This window comes from Lampris incognitus, chromosome 8 (assembly GCF_029633865.1).
Source record: "Lampris incognitus isolate fLamInc1 chromosome 8, fLamInc1.hap2, whole genome shotgun sequence".
Taxonomy (NCBI): domain Eukaryota; kingdom Metazoa; phylum Chordata; class Actinopteri; order Lampriformes; family Lampridae; genus Lampris; species Lampris incognitus.
In genome coordinates, this window is record NC_079218.1 from 42,128,061 (window position 1) to 42,147,072 (window position 19,012).

General features: G+C 45.8%; 1 protein-coding gene across 1 annotated transcript in view; it reads right to left on the reverse strand.

Moving 5' to 3' along the window:
• The window catches only part of LOC130116392 (actin-binding LIM protein 3-like), a 54,667-nt gene that overhangs the window by 13,682 nt on the left and 21,973 nt on the right, over positions 1–19,012 (reverse strand). Inside the window, exons 3-7 of the mRNA XM_056284308.1 lie at positions 16,279–16,462; positions 12,153–12,265; positions 11,248–11,374; positions 10,960–11,053; positions 9,199–9,286 (exon numbers count right to left, since the gene is read on the reverse strand). Of these exons, the coding sequence (XP_056140283.1) occupies positions 9,199–9,286; positions 10,960–11,053; positions 11,248–11,374; positions 12,153–12,265; positions 16,279–16,462 (606 nt within the window). The remainder of the gene's footprint in view (positions 1–9,198; positions 9,287–10,959; positions 11,054–11,247; positions 11,375–12,152; positions 12,266–16,278; positions 16,463–19,012) is intronic.

Sequence of the window (19,012 nt, forward strand, 5' to 3'; positions counted from 1 at the left end):
TATTAAGTCACACTTTCATTTTCTCCCATCTAGATTACTGTAACGCCCTCTACTCTGGCCTCAACCAAGATACTTTAAATCGTCTATAGTTGGCTCAGAAGGCAGCTGCTAGACTACTAACCAGAACTACCCCTATTCTTGCATCCCTCCATTGGCTTCCTGTAAAATTCAGAATAATCTATAAGATGTTATTGATTGCATTTAAAGCACTGCATGATATTGCCCACAGTTACATTTCCGATATTCTCATTCCTCATTCCACTTCCCGACCACTCCGATCCTCAAACCTCGGTCTTTTATCCATCCCTCTCTCCAACTGCAAAACAAAAGGAGACCGCGCCTTTGCAGTTTTATCCCCAAACCTCTGGAATAATCTTCCCCAGTCTATTAGATTTGCTGAATCTTTGGACTGTTTTAAGCCGCTTCTAAAAAGCCATCTTTTCAGGCAAGCCTTTTTATAGATCCTCATCCCTGCCTTCTGTTTTGGTTCGTTTTTAGTTTGATCTGTTACGCCATGTGCCGTGTTTTATATTCATTAAATTTAGTTTATGTAATAAACCCAGACAAAGCAAAAATAAGAACAAGATCAAATAAGTCAAGAGTAGATTGTAGCGGCTGTACTGGAGCACTGCATTATGCCGCTCACAGATGAGCTGTTAGGGTCAGAGTTTCAGCGGATTATAGAAGAGACAAAAAAAAAATTCAAGAAAATAAAAATGAGTGATTATGACAGCAATGACAAAATGCTGCTCCCTGTGGACACAAGAGGATACCTTCATGAACCAGAGTGTACAGAAGAACTTTTGCAGATGGAGACTGAACAGACTGACTAACTGATCCAAACAGCCGATCTGCAGGCAGCATAAGACAGTGCGCGGCACCGCTGTGCTTATGCGTGGGAATACGGAAGTTCTACGGTTGAGAAAACGTAGTGCCAAAGAACAGGGCTGTCTGACAGTGAGGTAAAGTGGTGAAAATACTCTAAATATAGTGTACACTTACATTGTTTTTTTTGTTTTGTTTTTTTACAGTCATTGGGCAGCAAGCGGGAAGACACCCTGGACAGGCTGCCAGGGCTGACACACACACACACACACACACTCACACACACACACACACACACACACATTCATACCTAGGGTCAATTTAGTACAGCCCATTCACCTGACTTACATGTCTTTGGACTGTGGGAGGAAACCGGAGGCCCCAGAAGAAACCCACGCAGACACGAGGAGAACATGCAAACTCCACACAGAGGACGACCCAGGATGACCCATTAAGTTTGGACTACCCCGTGCCTTGAACCCAGGACCTTCTAGCTGTGAGGCGACAGCGCTAACCACTGCGCCACCATGCCGCCCCTAATACAACCCCACAACAAAAATACAAACTATCCCTTTAAAACTCCTTAAATACCTTGTTTATAATGTTTTTCTCCCCCTGATTTAATGCTAAACTAGCTTCATCAGTAGAAAACAAGTCCTCCCATCTGGCCACTTGACAGTCAAATGAAGGAATAACAGCAGCCATTGTAAACTAGGTAGTCAATATTTATGTGTGGAGACTCAAAGGCCAATTGTAAATGTTATGATAATGACATATGTATATCTTAATGCTGTTGCTTCAGGTAGTTGGCTTTTGCTGAATCAACCAGTCCTCCACAGCTGCATTCTGAAATGTACCACAATTTACCCAACTGTGCCATGTACTTTATTAGACTGCACCTGCACATACAACTAGCAAGGCTGTCGATGCTTATTTCCCCTCATCCATCCATCCATCACAATGATGAGGTTACAGTGAGTTGAGGCATGTGCATTTAGATCATAAAATGGGTATTTTCAAACCCTACAACACACACACACACACACACACACACACACACACCCTTTCAGTCAATCTCGTGATGCATGTCTAGAATGAAAAGCTGTTTGTCGGTGTGTGTGTGTGTGTGTGTGTGTGTGTGTGTGTGTGTGTGTGTGTGTGTGTGTGTGTGTGTGTGTGTGTGTGTGTGTGTGTGTGTGCTTGGTTGGTAGTTAATAGAGTGTGTCTCAAGAGGGTGATTGCTCAGCCCTCCTACATGTCCAAACTCATCCAAAGAAGTGAATGTAACCTTGGGGCTCCTCGCTAAGACTCAGTAAATGAACCCACACACACACACACACACACACACACACACACACACACACACACACACACACACACACACACACACACACACACACACACACAGCATACATGTGCTGCATGCATTCACAATCACATTGACAAACACACAGATGGGAACACAGACTCACACCAGGTGAAATATGCAAATGCCTAGCTTCACCAGTGGCTTTGAGAGGAAGGAGGCACTCTCGAATGCCAATGAGGTAAAGCAGGAGGCTTCGACCAAAAGTGACCTGTCTCAGACCGGTTAACGTGCAGACAGACGCGCTGCAGTTAACCCTGTGAAGCAGAAACGTTGTAGTCGTCCCTGGCTATCTGTGACAGACAGAACAGGCCAGACTCATCCTATATGCTTTACATTCTTTTATTGTAGCGTGATGATGCTTCTGTCCATTTCTTTCAGTTTAATTAGGTTTTTTTATGCAGACTGAATCTACCTCATATCCTGTATCGTAAAATAAATATATAATAATAACAATAAATAAATATATATATTAATTAATTAATTAGTTGCTTAATAAAAAGTGAAATAAGTATCTCGGGGTCTTGTTCGTGAGTGAGGGTAGGATGGAGTGGGTGATTGACAGGCGGATTGGTGCAGCATCAGCAGTAATGTGGACGTTGTACCGGACCGTTGTGGTGAAGAGGGAGCTGAGCTGGGAGGCAAAGATTTCAATTTACCAGTCAATCTTCGTTCCAATCCTCACCTATGGTCATGAGCTTTGGGTAGTGACCGAAAGGGTGAGATCGTGGATACAAGGGGCTGAAATTAGTTTCCTCTGTAGGGTGTCTGGGCTCAGCCTTAGAGATAGGGTGAGGAGCTCGGACATCCGGAGGAACCTTGGAGTAGAGCCGCTGCTCCTTCGCATCGAAAGGAGCCAGTTGAGGTGATTCGGGCATCTGATTAGGATGCCTCCTAGGCGCCTTCCTTTGGAGGTTTTCCAGGTGCGTCAAACTGGGAGGAGGCCCTGGGGTAGACCCAGAACTTGCTGGAGGGACTACATGTCAAATCTGTCCTGGGAACACCTTGGGGTCCCCCAGGAGTAGCTGGAGGGCGTTGCTGGGGAGAGGGGCATCTGGAGTGCCCTACTTAGCTTGCTGTCACCACGACCCGACCCCGGAAAAGCGGCTGAAGATGAGATGAGATGAGATGATTTGAGATGATTTGAGATGAGATGAGATGAGATGAGATGATTTGAGATGAGATGAGATGAGATGAGATGAGATGAGATGAGATGAGATGAGATGAGATGAGATGAGATGAGAAGAGACTGAATCTACGGTGTTCTTATTTTCAGGTGCACGTGGTAAACGGGGATTCACTAAAAGATATTAAACATTTACAAGCCAACTAAAATACACATGTAACAAAAAAATAATAAGTGATCACCACAGATGATCATTTATTGTCAAAGTTAATCTATCGGCTTTAATAATTGACAAATTGAACTTCGGCTGTTCTGATTAAAAAAAAAGGAAAGGTTTGGGCAGTTAAAGTGACTCTACAAGAAAGCAGGGTTCATTCAGATTAATTGTGCCTGTCTGCCGGTGACAGTGGAGAGTAATGGCCCCAGAATAGAGCAGGGCTGAAACGTAATTGACTCCAACCTGTGTGTAGGGTTGTATCAAGACCGCATCACACTGAGTGGGTGTACATGTGATGTGTGTGTGTGTGTGTGTGCGCGCGCATGCATGTGTGTGTGTGTGCGCGTGTGTCATTGCCCTTTCATTTAGTGTTGTTAAGAGTATATATATATATATATATATATATATATATATATATATATATATATATATACATACAGTGCATCCGGAAGTATTCACACCCTTTCACTCTCCCCACATTTTATGTTACAGCCTTATTCCAAAATGGATTAAATTCCTTTTTTTCTCATCAATCTCTATACAATACATCCTAATGACAAAGTGAAAAAGGTTTTGTAGAAATTTTTGCAAATGTATTAAAAATAAAAAACTGAAATATTGCATGTACATAAGTATTCACACCCTTTACTATGACACTCAAAATTGAGCTCAGGTTCATCCTGTTTCCACCGATCATCCTTGAGATGTTTCTACATCTTGATTGGAGTCCACCTCTAGTAAATTCAATTGATTGGACATGATTTGGAAAGGCACACACCTGTCTATATAAGGTCCCACTGTTGACAGTGCATGTCAGAGCAGAAACCAAGCCATGAAGTCAAAGGAATTGTCTGTGGACCTCCGAGACAGGAGTGTATCGAGACACAGATCTGGGGAAGGGTACAAAACATTTCTACAGCTTTGAAGGTCCCGAAGAGCCCAGTGGTCTCCATCATTCGTAAATGGAAGAAGTTTGGATCCACCAGGACTCTTCCTAGAGCTGGCCGCCCAGCCAAACTGAGCAATCGGGGGAGAAGGGCCTTGGTCAGGGAGGTGACCAAGAATCCGATGGTCACTCTGACAGAGCTCCAGCGTTCCTCTGTGGAGATGGGAGAACCTTCCAGAAGGACAACCATCTCTGCAGCACTCCACCAATCAGGCCTTTATGGTAGAGTGGCCAGATGGAAGCCTCTGCTCAGTAAAAGGCACATGACAGCCCGCTTGGAGTTTGCCAGAAAGCACCTAAAGGACTCTCAGACCATGAGAAACAAGATTCTCTGGTCTGATGAAACCAAGATTGAACTCTTTGGCCTGAACGCCAAACGCCACGTCTGGAGGAAACCAGGCACCTCTCATCACCTTGCTAATACCATCCCTACAGTGAAGCATGGTGGTGGCAGCATCGTGCTGTGGGAATGTTCTTCAGCGGCAGGAACTGGGAGACTCGTCAGGATCAAGGGAAAGATGAATGGAGCAAAGTACGGAGAGATCCTTGATGTAAACCTGCTCCAGAGCGCTCAGGACCTCAGACTGGGGCCAAGGTTTACCTTTCCACACGACAATGACCCTAAGCATACAGCCAAGACAACGAAGGAGTGACTTCGGGACAAGTCTGTGAATGTCCTTGAGTGGCCCAGCCAGAGCCCAGACTTGAACCCCACTGAACATCTCTGGAAAGACCTGAAAATAGCTGTGCAGCAACACTCCCCATCTAACCTTACAGAGCTCGAGAGGATCTGCAGAGAAGAATGGGAGAAATACCCCAAATATAGGTGTGCCAAGCTTGTAGCTTTGTACCCAAGAAGACTTGAGGCTGTAATCGCTGCCAAGGGTGCCTCAACCAAGTACTGAGTAAAGGGTCTGAATACTTATGTACATGCAATATTTCAGTTTTTTATTTTTAATAAATTTGCAAAAATTTCTACAAAACCTTTTTCACTTTGTCATTATGGGGTATTGTATGTAGATTGAGGAGAAAAAAAAGGAATTTAATCCATTTTGGAATAAGGCTGTAACATAACAAAATGTGGGGAAAGTGAAGGGGTGTGAATACTTTCCGGATACACTGTATAATGGGAGAGCTAAGTAAATTCTTTATGAAACAGGCTTGTACTGTCATAAAGAATTTACTTGAATCACTGGATTATTTTGCTCTTATTTGTTAAGTGTTTCTTTCAACAAAGTTATATATATATATATATATATATATATATATACACACACACACAAACGCACACACACACACACACACACATATATGTGTGTGTGTGTGTATATATAGATATATGAGAGATCGATAAACTATATAACTGCACTTTGTTACAAGAGATACATATCCATTTGTCAGGTGACCATATCCCATCTCTCTCTCTCTCTCTCACACACACACACACACACACACACACACACACAGCTACAACCGTAGATGTGTATGAGTCATCTGAGTGTTAGCTAGCCACAAGCGATCATCTGTTAGCATTAAAGATTCACAGTATTCATCTGTACTTTTCTGCCTGGTGAAAGTGAAGACCACAAAACATGTTTAAAGAGATAGGAAAACTTTTTTTTTCCTAATTTTTTCAAGCTGAAAATACATTGGTATTTCACAGGGTGGTAGATCACATCACAGAGCGGCAAATCAAAGCGATCTCTCTCAACCCCTGCCAAATTGCCAACGGGGCATCAAAGACACCGACACCTATGTGATGGAGGCAACACATGTGAGGTGCAGTGTGTTAACCCAATGAAATATGAAGGAGAAAGATGACACACCGGCGTTAGCTAACTAAACTCTCTGGGTCGACTTGTGACAAGCTGGGACGTGATGATTTACTACAACACACTACCCTCAGTCTAACCCACACCCCCATCACTGACCTCTACATCTACACCCCTTTATATCCTTTATACATGGAAACCCCCATCACTGTCCTCTACATCTACACCCCTTTATATCCTTTATACATGGAAACCTCCATCACTGTCCTCTATATCTACACCCTTTATATCCTTTATACATGGACACCACCATCACTGTCCTCTACATCTACACCCCTTTATATCCTTTATACATGGATGCCTCCATCACTGTCCTCTACATCTACACCCCTTTATATCCTTTATACATAGACACCTCCATCACCGTCCTCTAAATCTACACCCCTTTATATCCTTTATACATAGACACCACCATCACTGTCCTCTACATCTACACCCCTTTATATCCTTTATACATAGACACCACCATCACTGTCCTCTACATCTACACCCCTTTATATCCTTTATAGTACATGGACACCTCCATCACTGTCCTCTACACCCCTTTATATCCTTTATACATGGACACCTCCATCACCGTCCTCTAAATCTACACCCCTTTATATCCTTTATACATGGACACCTCCATCACTGTCCTCTACATCTACACCCTTTATATCCTTTATACATGGACACCATCATCACATCTATACCCTTTTTTCATCCATTTTCTAAATGTGAGTGGGTGGAGACTGGCTTAGAATGACTGTTTTCCTAATCTTGTAAATTGACAGAATAACGTGATGACAGGTGAAAATTACAAAGCAATACCGGTGTTAATTTGATTGAACAACAATGTAAAAACACATAGTTTGGATGTAAATCTGTCACCATACAGAATATGACCTTTGCAAAATGCAGCTCTCTGAACCCGACTACCCCATAGTATAGTATATGTTAAGTATAGTATACGTTAAGTAGGCCAGATGTACGAGAACCCAGGAATCATCAGGCGGTAAGCACAAATCCAGGAACCAGGAAGAAACCCATATCATTTCAGAAAACAACATAGTCTGTGAACATAACACACACAAATGTAGTAATCTATTACTACATTTATCTCTCATTACATTTCTTATCACACATACACTACCGTTCAAAAGTTTGGGATCACCCAAACAATTTTGTGTTTTCCATGAAAAGTCACACTTATTCACCACCATATGTTGTGAAATGAATAGAAAATAGAGTCAAGACATTGACAAGGTTAGAAATAATGATTTGTATTTGAAATAAGATTTTTTTTACATCAAACTTTGCTTTCGTCAAAGAATCCTCCATTTGCAGCAATTACAGCATTGCAGACCTTTGGCATTCTAGCTGTTAATTTGTTGAGGTAATCTGGAGAAATTGCACCCCACGCTTCCAGAAGCAGCTCCCACAAGTTGGATTGGTTGGATGGGCACTTCTTGCGTACCATACGGTCAAGCTGCTCCCACAACAGCTCAATGGGGTTCAGATCTGGTGACTGCGCTGGCCACTCCATTACCGATAGAATACCAGCTGCCTGCTTCTGCTCTAAATAGTTCTTGCACAATTTGGAGGTGTGTTTAGGGTCATTGTCCTGTTGTAGGATGAAATTGGCTCCAATCAAGCGCTGTCCACTGGGTATGGCATGGCGTTGCAAAATGGAGTGATAGCCTTCCTTATTCAGAATCCCTTTTACCCTGTACAAATCTCCCACCTTACCAGCACCAAAGCAACCCCAGACCATCACATTACCTCCACCATGCTTAACAGATGGCGTCAGGCATTCTTCCAGCATCTTTTCATTTGTTCTGCGTCTCACAAACGTTCTTCTTTGTGATCCAAACACCTCAAACTTGGATTCATCCGTCCACAACACTTTTTTCCAGTCTTCCTCTGTCCAATGTCTGTGTTCTTTTGCCCATCTTAATCTTTTTCTCTTATTGGTCAGTCTCAGATATGGCTTTTTCTTTGCCACTCTGCCCTGAAGCCCAGAATCCCGCAGCCGCCTCTTCACTGTAGATGTTGACACTGGTGTTTTGCCGGTACTATTTAATGAAGATGCCAGTTGGGGACCTGTGAGGCGTCTGTTTCTCAAACTAGAGACTCTAATGTACTTATCTTCTTGCTCAGTTGTGCAACGCGGCCTCCCACTTCTTTTTCTACTCTGGTTAGAGCCTGTTTGTGCTGTCCTCTGAAGGGAGTAGTACACACCGGTGTAAGAAATCTTCAATTTCTTAGCAATTTCTCGCATGGAATAGCCTTCATTTCTAAGAACAAGAATAGACTGTCGAGTTTCAGATGAAAGTTCTCTTATTCTGGCCATTTTGAGCGTTTAATTGACCCCACAAATGTGATGCTCCAGAAACTCAATCTGCTCAAAGGAAGGTCAGTTTTGTAGCTTCTGTAACGAGCTAAACTGTTTTCGGATGTGTGAACATGATTGCACAAGGGTTTTCTAATCATCAATTAGCCTTCTGAGCCAATGAGCAAACACATTGTACCATTAGAACACTGGAGTGATAGTTGCTTGAAATGGGCCTCTATACACCTATGTAGATATTGCACCAAAAACCAGACATTTGCAGCTAGAATAGTCATTTACCACATTAGCAATGTATAGAGTGTATTTCTTTAAAGTTAAGACTAGTTTAAAGTTATCTTCATTGAACAGTACAGTGCTTTTCCTTCAAAAATATGGACATTTCAATGTGATCCCAAACTTTTGAACGGTAGTGTATCTGTCTGGCAACCTAGATAGATTGACATTCATCTAGTAAATCTATGTTCCTGTAGTGTATTTCCCTCTCCTCGTCTCTCCTCTCTTCTTCACTTCACCTTCTTTCTGCCTCTTTTGAATCTCTATTGAACCTTCTTTACCTGTTAAATACATCTCCTCTCCTTCCAGGAACATCATGTGACAGCGGGCACATCTGGCACAGCTGGGGTGGTAGTGCTTCCCTCCCGCCTGCCGGAGGAGAGGACAGCGAGTCAGGGGAAGGGAAGCGGAGGAGAGAGGGAGAGAAAAGGACATTAGGAACAGACACTAAAGAAGACGAAAGCGTGCTGGCTGATCCGTCTTCCAGCGTTGTCTCATTATCTGTCAACTCGGCCATCTTCTAAAGAGGGACAGTCGTCGTTCCCACAGATTTATACAGATGCAAACACTCGCTCTTCTTCGTTCCCTCGCTCACACTCACACACACACACACACACACACACACACACACACACACACACACACACACACACACACACACACACACAAACTAGTGCTGCACGATTTGGTGGAAAAGTCATATTGCGATTATTGTGGACGATATTGCAATTTGTGATTGCGATTAAATAAACACAATTATGCATATACAAATAATAAATTTGTGGTGTTGCTGTGACATGCAGCAACTTTTCATCATTTTGCATGTTTTACACAGTACCTCTTTCAGCTCAATACCGCTGAGATTGAATCCAAATAACAGAGGTCGCTTTTTTTTCCCGGCCACCAGTCCATCAGCGTTAACCTGCTCGTTGCCTCTGGTATCCGTTTGTTCCTTCTTTCTGGTCTGCACACAGCACACCGGATAGTCATGTGACTGCACATGCTTCCCTACCTCAACAGAGACTGATTGGTCAGCTCTTAATTGTGGGCATAGATATGCAGCGGGCACACAAACACACGTCCACACACGCTGTAACATTGGGCTGGTGTAGGTGGAGAGAGCTAGCAGCACGTGGCTAGTTAGCAAGAGCCCCGGGACAGCTGATTGGCTCAGAGTCGACGGACAACGAGATGGGGATTTCCACGCTGCTGCTTTATTTCTGTAGTACATACATCGACCAGGCGGCGGCACGGTGGCGCAGTGGTTAGTGCGGCTGCCTCACAGCAAGAAGGTCCTGGGTTTGAGCCCCGGGGTTGTCCAACCTTGGTGGGTCGTCCCGGGTCGTCCTCTGTGTGGAGTTTGCGTGTTCTCTCCGTGTCTGCGTGGGTTTCCTCCGGGGGCTCCGGTTTCCTCCCACAGTCCAAAGACATGGAGGTCAGGTGAACCGGCCGTACTATGAATGTGTGTGTGTGTGTGTGTGTGTGTGTGTGTGTGTGTGTGTGTGTGTGTGTGTGTGTGTGTGTGTGTGTGTGTGTGTGTGTGTGTGTGTGTCAGCCCTGTGTGATGGCCTGGCGGCCTGTCCAGGGAGTCTCCCCACCTGCCACCCAGTGACTGCTGGGATAGACTCCAGCATCCCCGCGACCCTGAGAGCAGGATAAGCGGTTCGGATAATGGATGGATGGATGGATGGATGGATGGATGGATGGATGGATGGATGGATGGATACATCGACCATACGATGCCAGGCCTCCACGGCACTATGTCCACATGAACAGTACAGAGGCCACACAAGAGGCAAAAGAAGGACAGGAGCTAAATAACATGCCTCTGTTCACCGCATGCGTGTCACTCAACTAACTTAAAGAACTTAAAGACGTACTTGCCTCTAGGCATCAAAGGTACGCCTCCCAATTTCGACTGCAACAACGGACATTTTATTATTCATTAAATCGCAGCCTTTTGCGACTAACACAAATACACACACACACACACACACACACACACACACACAATAGGTAAACACACAGACAGATGTTCTCACCTCCAGCACTCTGCCGCTGATGAATCTGTTGCAAGTCTCGCATCTGATCCCGAACTGTGCATGGTAGTCCGACTCACAGTACGGTACTCCGTCCCTGACGGGCCAGACAGAAACAAACCCGTCACGTGCAACAGTCACACTGGCTCTGCCGAGCTGTCCCTCTACCCCTTTGTATAAAAGGCCCCAACGTCTCTTCTCCCAAGCTCGGGCCAGGACCCCAACATTGTCAAGAGGGAAGATTGCTACCAAACTGAATGAGTGACCGACACGCAGGATCACAACACCTACTTGCTGATGTACTCCCCGGTCAGCGTGCAGCCACAGGTGTGACATTTGAAACAGCTGACGTGCCATTGTCTCTCCAGGGCCAAGAGGGACTGACCCTGCTTGATCTCCTCTCCACAGCCGGAGCAGTCTGCAGAGAGGAGGAGAGAGGAGGAGAGGAGAGGATAGCAGAGCATGGAAAAAAGAAAAAGGGCAAGATGGTGAAGGAGAGGAGATTAAAGGAAAGAAGGAGAGAGGAGGGGAGGGGAGATTAGAAGCATGCAACAGCGAGGTCGCATCACGAGGGAGTTGGAGGAGAGGGGAGAGGAGAGGAGCAGTTAGATGGATGGAAGAGGGGGGAAACAGAAAAAAAGAGGGGGGGGGAAACACATTTCGAGTAAATCTGTTCTCTTTCAATTACTTTGTGCCGCTCTGCTCTCTCGGTTCCCTCCTCCCCTTGTCCCCCTTCTCGTCTTGTCCTTTGCCCCACTTCCTAATCCCTCCTGTACTCCGCCAGACGACAGTAAACCTACCAGATGGAGCCACCAGAACCAGGCGACCAGTTTACCTGCAGCAACACACCTCCTTGTGTGCACGTGTGTGTGTGTGTGTGTGTGTGTGTGTGTGTGTGTGTAGGGCATATGGTTGTGTTAAACAGCAGGTGGACTGTAGGGTTATATCGACCCCCGGTTGTGTCTTAACCAGTGAAAGAACAGGGGAGGGATGCGTTAAAACATATAGGGGGCAGTACAAGCAGACCAGCTGAAGCAAAGGAGGAGAATCTGCACACACTTCCTGCTCCCATCGGGAAAATTTATCTGCAATCTTCTGTAGATACAAAGTTTTATGGCCAGCATCAATAAGGAGGAGGTTTATAACCGTGTGTGTGTGTGCGTGTGTGTGCGTGTGTGTGTGCTTGCGTTCCTCACAGCTTGGTCCATGGACCTTGACGGGCTTGTCGCTGTTCAGAGTATGTGAACACTGCTGACACACACACTTCTTTCCGCAGAAGGTCACCCTGTCTCCGATAGGGAACGGGCTCCTGCAAACACGTTGACACACACACCAGAGACACACACACACACACACACACACACACACACACACACACACACACACACACACACACACACACACACACACACACACACACACATATTCATAACTTCAGATTTGTAGATGTAGGTATTGTTTAAATCCACGGTTGGCTGTATGTGTTGCCCCGGACTTAGAGGAAGTGTGTAAGTGTTGGAAGTGTTCGACTCGTAACCTCTTCAGGGCTGCCAAACTTCACCAGGGACTGTCTGGCAACAAGTCCACCGAGGGTCCTGGCTGTCATGGAAACATGACAGATGATTTTTTTTGTTCTATAATGTATTCTCTGTATCCTATAAATCCCAGTCAGGGTCCCGGCAGGCTGGACTCCATCAAACAGCCACTCACACACCAACATTTTAAACTAATGTAATCTACAAAAAGACTCGATGGCCGACCGCACAGGGGGGTCGGCCCCCTTTAGTCGAGTGGCTAGCGATGTCACCTCATCGCGCAGGACAAGCCTGGTTCGAATCCCGCAGCGGGCGGGAAAATAAGCTCGGTTATATTGTCGATCTGGGGTTGTACTGCACCGTGAAGTGACATCGCTAACTACTTGACTAAAGGAGGTCGACCCCCCCCCCCTCTGCAGGTTACACTATGATACAATACTAGATCACATTGTGATATTTGCGGGAGACACGGGTTTGCGTGTCAGCTGTGGCGGTTGCTGGCTGCCCCCCGAATTCGCCACAATGTGTGTGAGTGTTTGTGGTGTGAGAGCGTGTTTGTGTGTCTCTTTCTAAGGTATTCAACAAACAACTTTGGTTCTCTTGCATGTAAAGTGCACAATAGTGAGGCTGGTGAAGTCTGACCAGCCAGTCCAGTCCCCAGTCCAGTCTGCAGTCCAGTCTGCAGTCAAGTCTCCAGTCCAGTCTGCAGTCCAGCCTCCAGTCCAGTCCCCAATCTAGTCTGCAGTCCAGCCTCCAGTCCAGTCTGCAGTCCAGCCTCCAGTCCAGTCCCCAGTCTAGTCTGCAGTCCAGCCTCCAGTCCAGTCTGCAGTCCAGTCTCCAGCCCAGTCTCAGAGATGTGAAAACGTCTCTGAGATTAAAACTGAGCAGTCAGAGGACAGGCAGCCAGACTGAAGACACACTGGAGACATCTAAACGACTATCCACCGTCTGCGGAGGTGGTGTCTTGTTGTATAGTTGTCTAGCCAGAAAGATTAAATTAGATAAATGAAAACAGCCTATATAAGATCGACAAGTAACCAAGATAAAACAGATATTGATGGCATGTGGAAAAACACCTCTACAGCCCAGCACCCTATTGCCTCTTCTTTCTCTTAAGCCAGCACACCTCTGGATTCACCTCCAGAGCATCATCTCCATCCAGGAGACCCATCAGCAGGTTAGCTAGCAGGTATACTATGCAGTGGGGCGTTTAGTAAGCGTTCACACAATACAGATTCAGGAACTTTGATTTTAACAGTGTGGCTAGAACACAGAATTAGGCAGCTAAAACAAGAAGGGTTTAACACATTTTCTGTTTAATCTTAAAGACCTATTACCTGCCACACAACAGCAGACCTCAGCAAGGTCACCTCCTTCCCTGCGAGCTTAATGGTCCACACCACCTTATGAATACAGGCATGCTTCCACATGCACTTCAGGTAGTCCTAGCCAACGCTGTGATCAGGCCGGACATAAACTACACCGAAACTAGCAATAATGTAGGACGTAAATAAATGGAGGAGGATCCACATATTCATTTATAACAATTAGACAGGATACAGCCACAGTGCTGAAGACCTGTCCAGTGCCCAGCAGCAGTCTACAGTCTGGCTCACATCAGATTAAACTTGGACTATCATCACACTGTCAATATGAAATAACCAATTTGGTTTAAAGACATGCCAGCCTTTGTGATCTTGATTGATTAGTAATCTAACTGTTGAGTCAAGACATGGCCTGTGACGGTTTTGTCCATCCATCCATTTTCCAAGCTGCTTATCCCAATAGGGGTCACGGGATGCTGGAGCCTGTCCCAGCAGTCATTGGGCGGCAGGCAGGGAGACACCCTGGACCGGCCACCAGTCCATCACAGGGCCCACACATTCACACCTAGGGCTGATTTCGTATGGCCGATTCACCTGACCGTGTGGGAGGAAACTGTGGGAGGAAACCGGAGCACCCGGAGGAAACCCACAGAGACATGGGGAGAACATACAAACTCCACACAGAGGACGACCCGGGATAACTCCCAAGGTTGGACTACCCCGGGGTTCGAACCCAGAACCTTCTTGCTGTGAGGCGACTGCGCTAACCACTGCGCCACCATGACGATTTCGTATTTGTCTAAATGTTTCCAAGGTGCCGTTTCAAATCCAGACATGGGTAAAAGCAAAATATCTGCTCTGTGAATATAGTCCATCATTGGTACGTCGGGTACAACGAGGGACATGCAACACGTATTGGTTGCATAAGTACCACATGCATTTAGATGAGGTGAGATACAGTAAGGTAAGGAAATCTGATAAAGTGGCATAGGGTGGAGGAAAAACCTTTATCTCTCTCTCTCTCTCTCTCTCTCTCTCTCTCTCTCTCTCTCTCTCTCTCTCTCTCTCAGACACACACACACACACACACACACACACACTCCTGCCATCATAAGCAAACATAAGATTAAACTCCGACTGAGAGCAGACTGACAGTCTTAAATCACACCCATTTTCTAGCGCCACACTATTTGCTAGTCTCAGTTATTAAAGGTAGAATGAGTAGGATCTTCCCAAAAATCAATGTGTAGACTCATACAAAAACAGTCCCTCTCAATCATCACTTATGACCCACTAGATGTGTGTGGCAGTGTCTGTATCTGCAGAGACCCCGTCCTCTGTCTGTATTTTCTTATTTCGCTGTGTACGGGACGTTTCTCCGGTGCCAGATCAAAATCGCAAGCACGCATCCAATGAGATATGTTTTGGAGCAAAACATCCTGTTACATACTTGAATCATGACATTTCCAACATGACTCGAATGAAGCATAAAAAAACGTATTCTCTGGACAACACTAATTATCCAACCGCTATTATCCAAGCCGCTCATCCACATTAGGTTCATGGGATGCTGGAGCCTATCCCAGCAGTCATTGGGTGGCAGGCGGGGAAACACCCTGGACAGGTCTATCACAGGGCCAATACATTCACACCTAGGGACAATTAGGGCGATTCACCTGTCAGAGATGTCGAGGACTGGTTGTGGAGTCAACAGCGGTGCCCCAATGACCTCTCGAGAGGTTACGGGATAGGTGAGGTGAGAGGAGGTGAGGATTCACCTGACCTACATGTCTTTGGACTGTGGGAGGAAACCCACGCAGACACGGGGAGAACATGCAAACTCCACACAGAGGACGACCCGGGATGACCCACAAGGTTGGACAGCCCCGGGGTTCGAACCCAGGACCTTCTTGCTGTGAGGCGACCGCGCCAAACACTGCACCACTGTGCCGCCACCCTTACGCTTATTCATGAAATAGTTCTTGAGTTACACAGTGCTCTAAACAAGATGAGTTAGTTAAGTTAGTAAGCTAATTAGACTTACTGGGCGCTCCACCTCCGGAGCACTGCATTGTGAATGAATACTGCGCAAATCTAGATCGCTGCTCCCCATGTGTCCGCCCCCTGGTGTCAATCTTCTCACTTGCTCAGCACACTTTAACTTACTATCTTAATTATTTTACCGCCCTGTGATGGCCTGGCGGCCTGTCCAGGGTGTCTCCCTGCCTGCCGCCCAATGACTGCTGGGATAGGCTCCAGCATCCCCGCGACCCTGACAGCAGGGTTTGGATAACGTGATGGAATTAGTTTACCTCAATGTCAGATTGTGTGTATGGTGCCTGATTTACTTCATAAAATGCACACGTCTGTGCAACAAGCAAGTGGAAAACCAGATCCACGAATGCAAAAAGGGCAAGGCACAGCAGACACGCTCATATCCACAAAACAGACCCCTCTCCTACCTGCAGATGCTGCAGACGAAGCATCGGGGGTGATATGTTCTGCCCAGGGCGGACACCACCTCTCCTGTGATGTACTGGTCACAGCTGTCACACTGGGTCCCGTACAGGCGCTGGTAGTCCTCTGTGCAGATGTACTCCCCAGAGTGATGGAAAAAGCCAGCGCGCACCAGGTCACAGCCACACACTGGAGACAGAGAGGGGGAGAATTAAGGGGAGATACAGCAGTGGAGCCAAAATGAAAAAAAAATCAACAGCACGAGTCGGACAGATTATGGATCAGAGAGAGAGGCCGAGAAATACAGGTAGTGGAAAAAGACTGGGAAAAAAGTTAGAGACAGGAACAGGGAAGAAAAAGAGAGAGAGAGAGAGTGAGGGAAAGGCAGAGAAAAGTAAAATGGCCATCAGGTTATTAGAAGTTCTTTCAAAAGCTATGAGCTGTTGTTTATGAATCACTCTACTCGTGTATATAGGATGTATGTATGAGCTCTGGCTTTTCCCTCAAGGTTGCAACTGTGATTTTTTAAAAAAAAAGTAAGGTCGGGCGTAAGGTGTAGCGATCTACTCCGTTGCCTACCAACATGGGGATCGCTGGTTCGAATCCCGGCTTGGTCGGGTGTCCCTACAGACACAATTGGCTGTGTCTGTGGGTGGGAAGCTGGATGTGGGTGTGTGTCCTGGTCGCTGCACTAGCACCTCCACTGGTCAGTCGGCCCGCCTGTTCGGGGGGGGGGGATAGCGTGATCCTCCCACATGCTATGTCCCCCTGGTGAAACTCCTCACTGTCAGGGGGAAAGAAGCGGCTGGCGACTCTACGTGTATCGGAGGAGGCATGTGGTAGTCTGCAGCCCTTCCCAGATTGGCAGAGGGGGTGGAGCAGCGACCGGGATGGCTCGGAAGTGTGGGGTAATTGGAAGGGTACAACTGGGGAGAAAAGGGGGGGGGGGGACTAAATACTCCAATCTCCTTTCCAGGATTACACTAGTAGCCATATAAACTTGTCCCCTTCAGTCAGCAGATTCATATGTTATGTCTGAGTGTGTACATACACGAGTATTTGTTGGTTTGAGTGGGTTAGCAGATGTGTATTTGTGTGCATCTGTGTGTTTAATTAGGGTTAAAGGCATCTGTCGCTGTATCCAGTAAAGTGCCCAATATATGCATGCAGTGCTGTGTTATACATTGTTGCCTCTGTTAGGGAAATACAGATACATGATGGTTTAAACGTGCACACACGTGGTTGTGTGTGTGTGTGCGTGTGTGTGTGTGTGTATCTGTTTGTGCACACATACATTGACAGCATGATTTATAGTTTTTATTTTGCAAATGCAAAGTCTTTCAGCCAAGTGATTACTTTGGGTCGAGCCAAGCTGAGAGTGAGCCGACCTCTGATGAGCTGGTCTATCGGGCATCCTTCGGCGATAAGGTCCATAACCCAACCCACACACAGAGAATAAAATTTTATTTCCCACTGGTAGAGAATACGGCATTTATAACCCATGCTAGCTGATTTGATTAGATGGAACTTTAGATTGAATGCGTCTTTTTAATGAACCATTTCGACAGGAAGTCCCTTCTTCTTCTTCTTGCAGCCTGCAACGGGCTGCTTTTACCTGTTGTTTAGAAATCTGAACGCAAATATAGTATTTTCTCACTGGAGGTACAATCCATACTTCGTAGTTTGGCTGTGTGGCGTACCCAGTGGTTGTCAGTCAGACATCTGAAAGGCAGCCAGCAGGATAAGATATCTGGCAGGGAACAGCATGTCTGCTCTGTAATCAAGCTAATGGCCCTAAACTCAGTGGAGGGAATGAATCGGATCTGATCTGAGCCAACATGTTAAGTGGTTGGGGGGAGGGGCAAAAGAGAGACAGACAGAAACAGAGTGTGTGTGTGTGTGTGTGTGTGTGTGTGTGTGTATATATATATATATATATATATATATATATATATATATATATAAAGAGAGTGAGAGGGCAGAGACAGAGAGGAAAGAGGAAAGATTAACAGAGAGAAACATGCCTATATGTTTGAGAGAGGGAGAGAGGAAGAAAGAGAGCAGGGCAGCCTCACTGTCTAATTTATTCATGTTTTTATCTATTGTAGCTAAATTAAAGAGATAAAACCAATAAAGCAACACTGGATCCACTGTGCTAATATTTAGGGGGCTACACTCAAAGACGAAATTCTGAAAAAGCTCATTCAACCAACTTCTCTTGCTTGTCCCTGGATTTTGAGAGAGAACATCAGACAGTCTGGGTCATAAATCTCCATAAATCCAGCTCCACGTGGTTCAGTTGGCTACCAACCTGCGACAACCAATGAGACTGCCAAGGTGAACATGTGTATTCTCATTTTTGATATCAACAACCATAAGCTGATGGGAAGGCTGACTTGAAACAGGCTTCTCAGCAGGTCAGAAACCGAATGCCTACTAGGAACCCATTGTACCAGGAGCTGAGACTGGTGAATCGACGCCTCTACATTCAATAATACACAGGATCTGACGATAAAGCCCTTGTGCTGATATTTAGGGGGCTACACTCAAAAACTCAATTCAACAAACCAAAGCACTATAAAAGACAAATTCAACCAACTTCACACACTTGTCCCTGCATCCAAAGAGAGAACATCAGACAGTGCTGTCATAAATCTCCATAAACCGGGTTCCAAATGGCTTAGTTGGCTGCGAAATTACAACGAGCCATGAGAGTGCCAACATGAGTATTGTACTGGG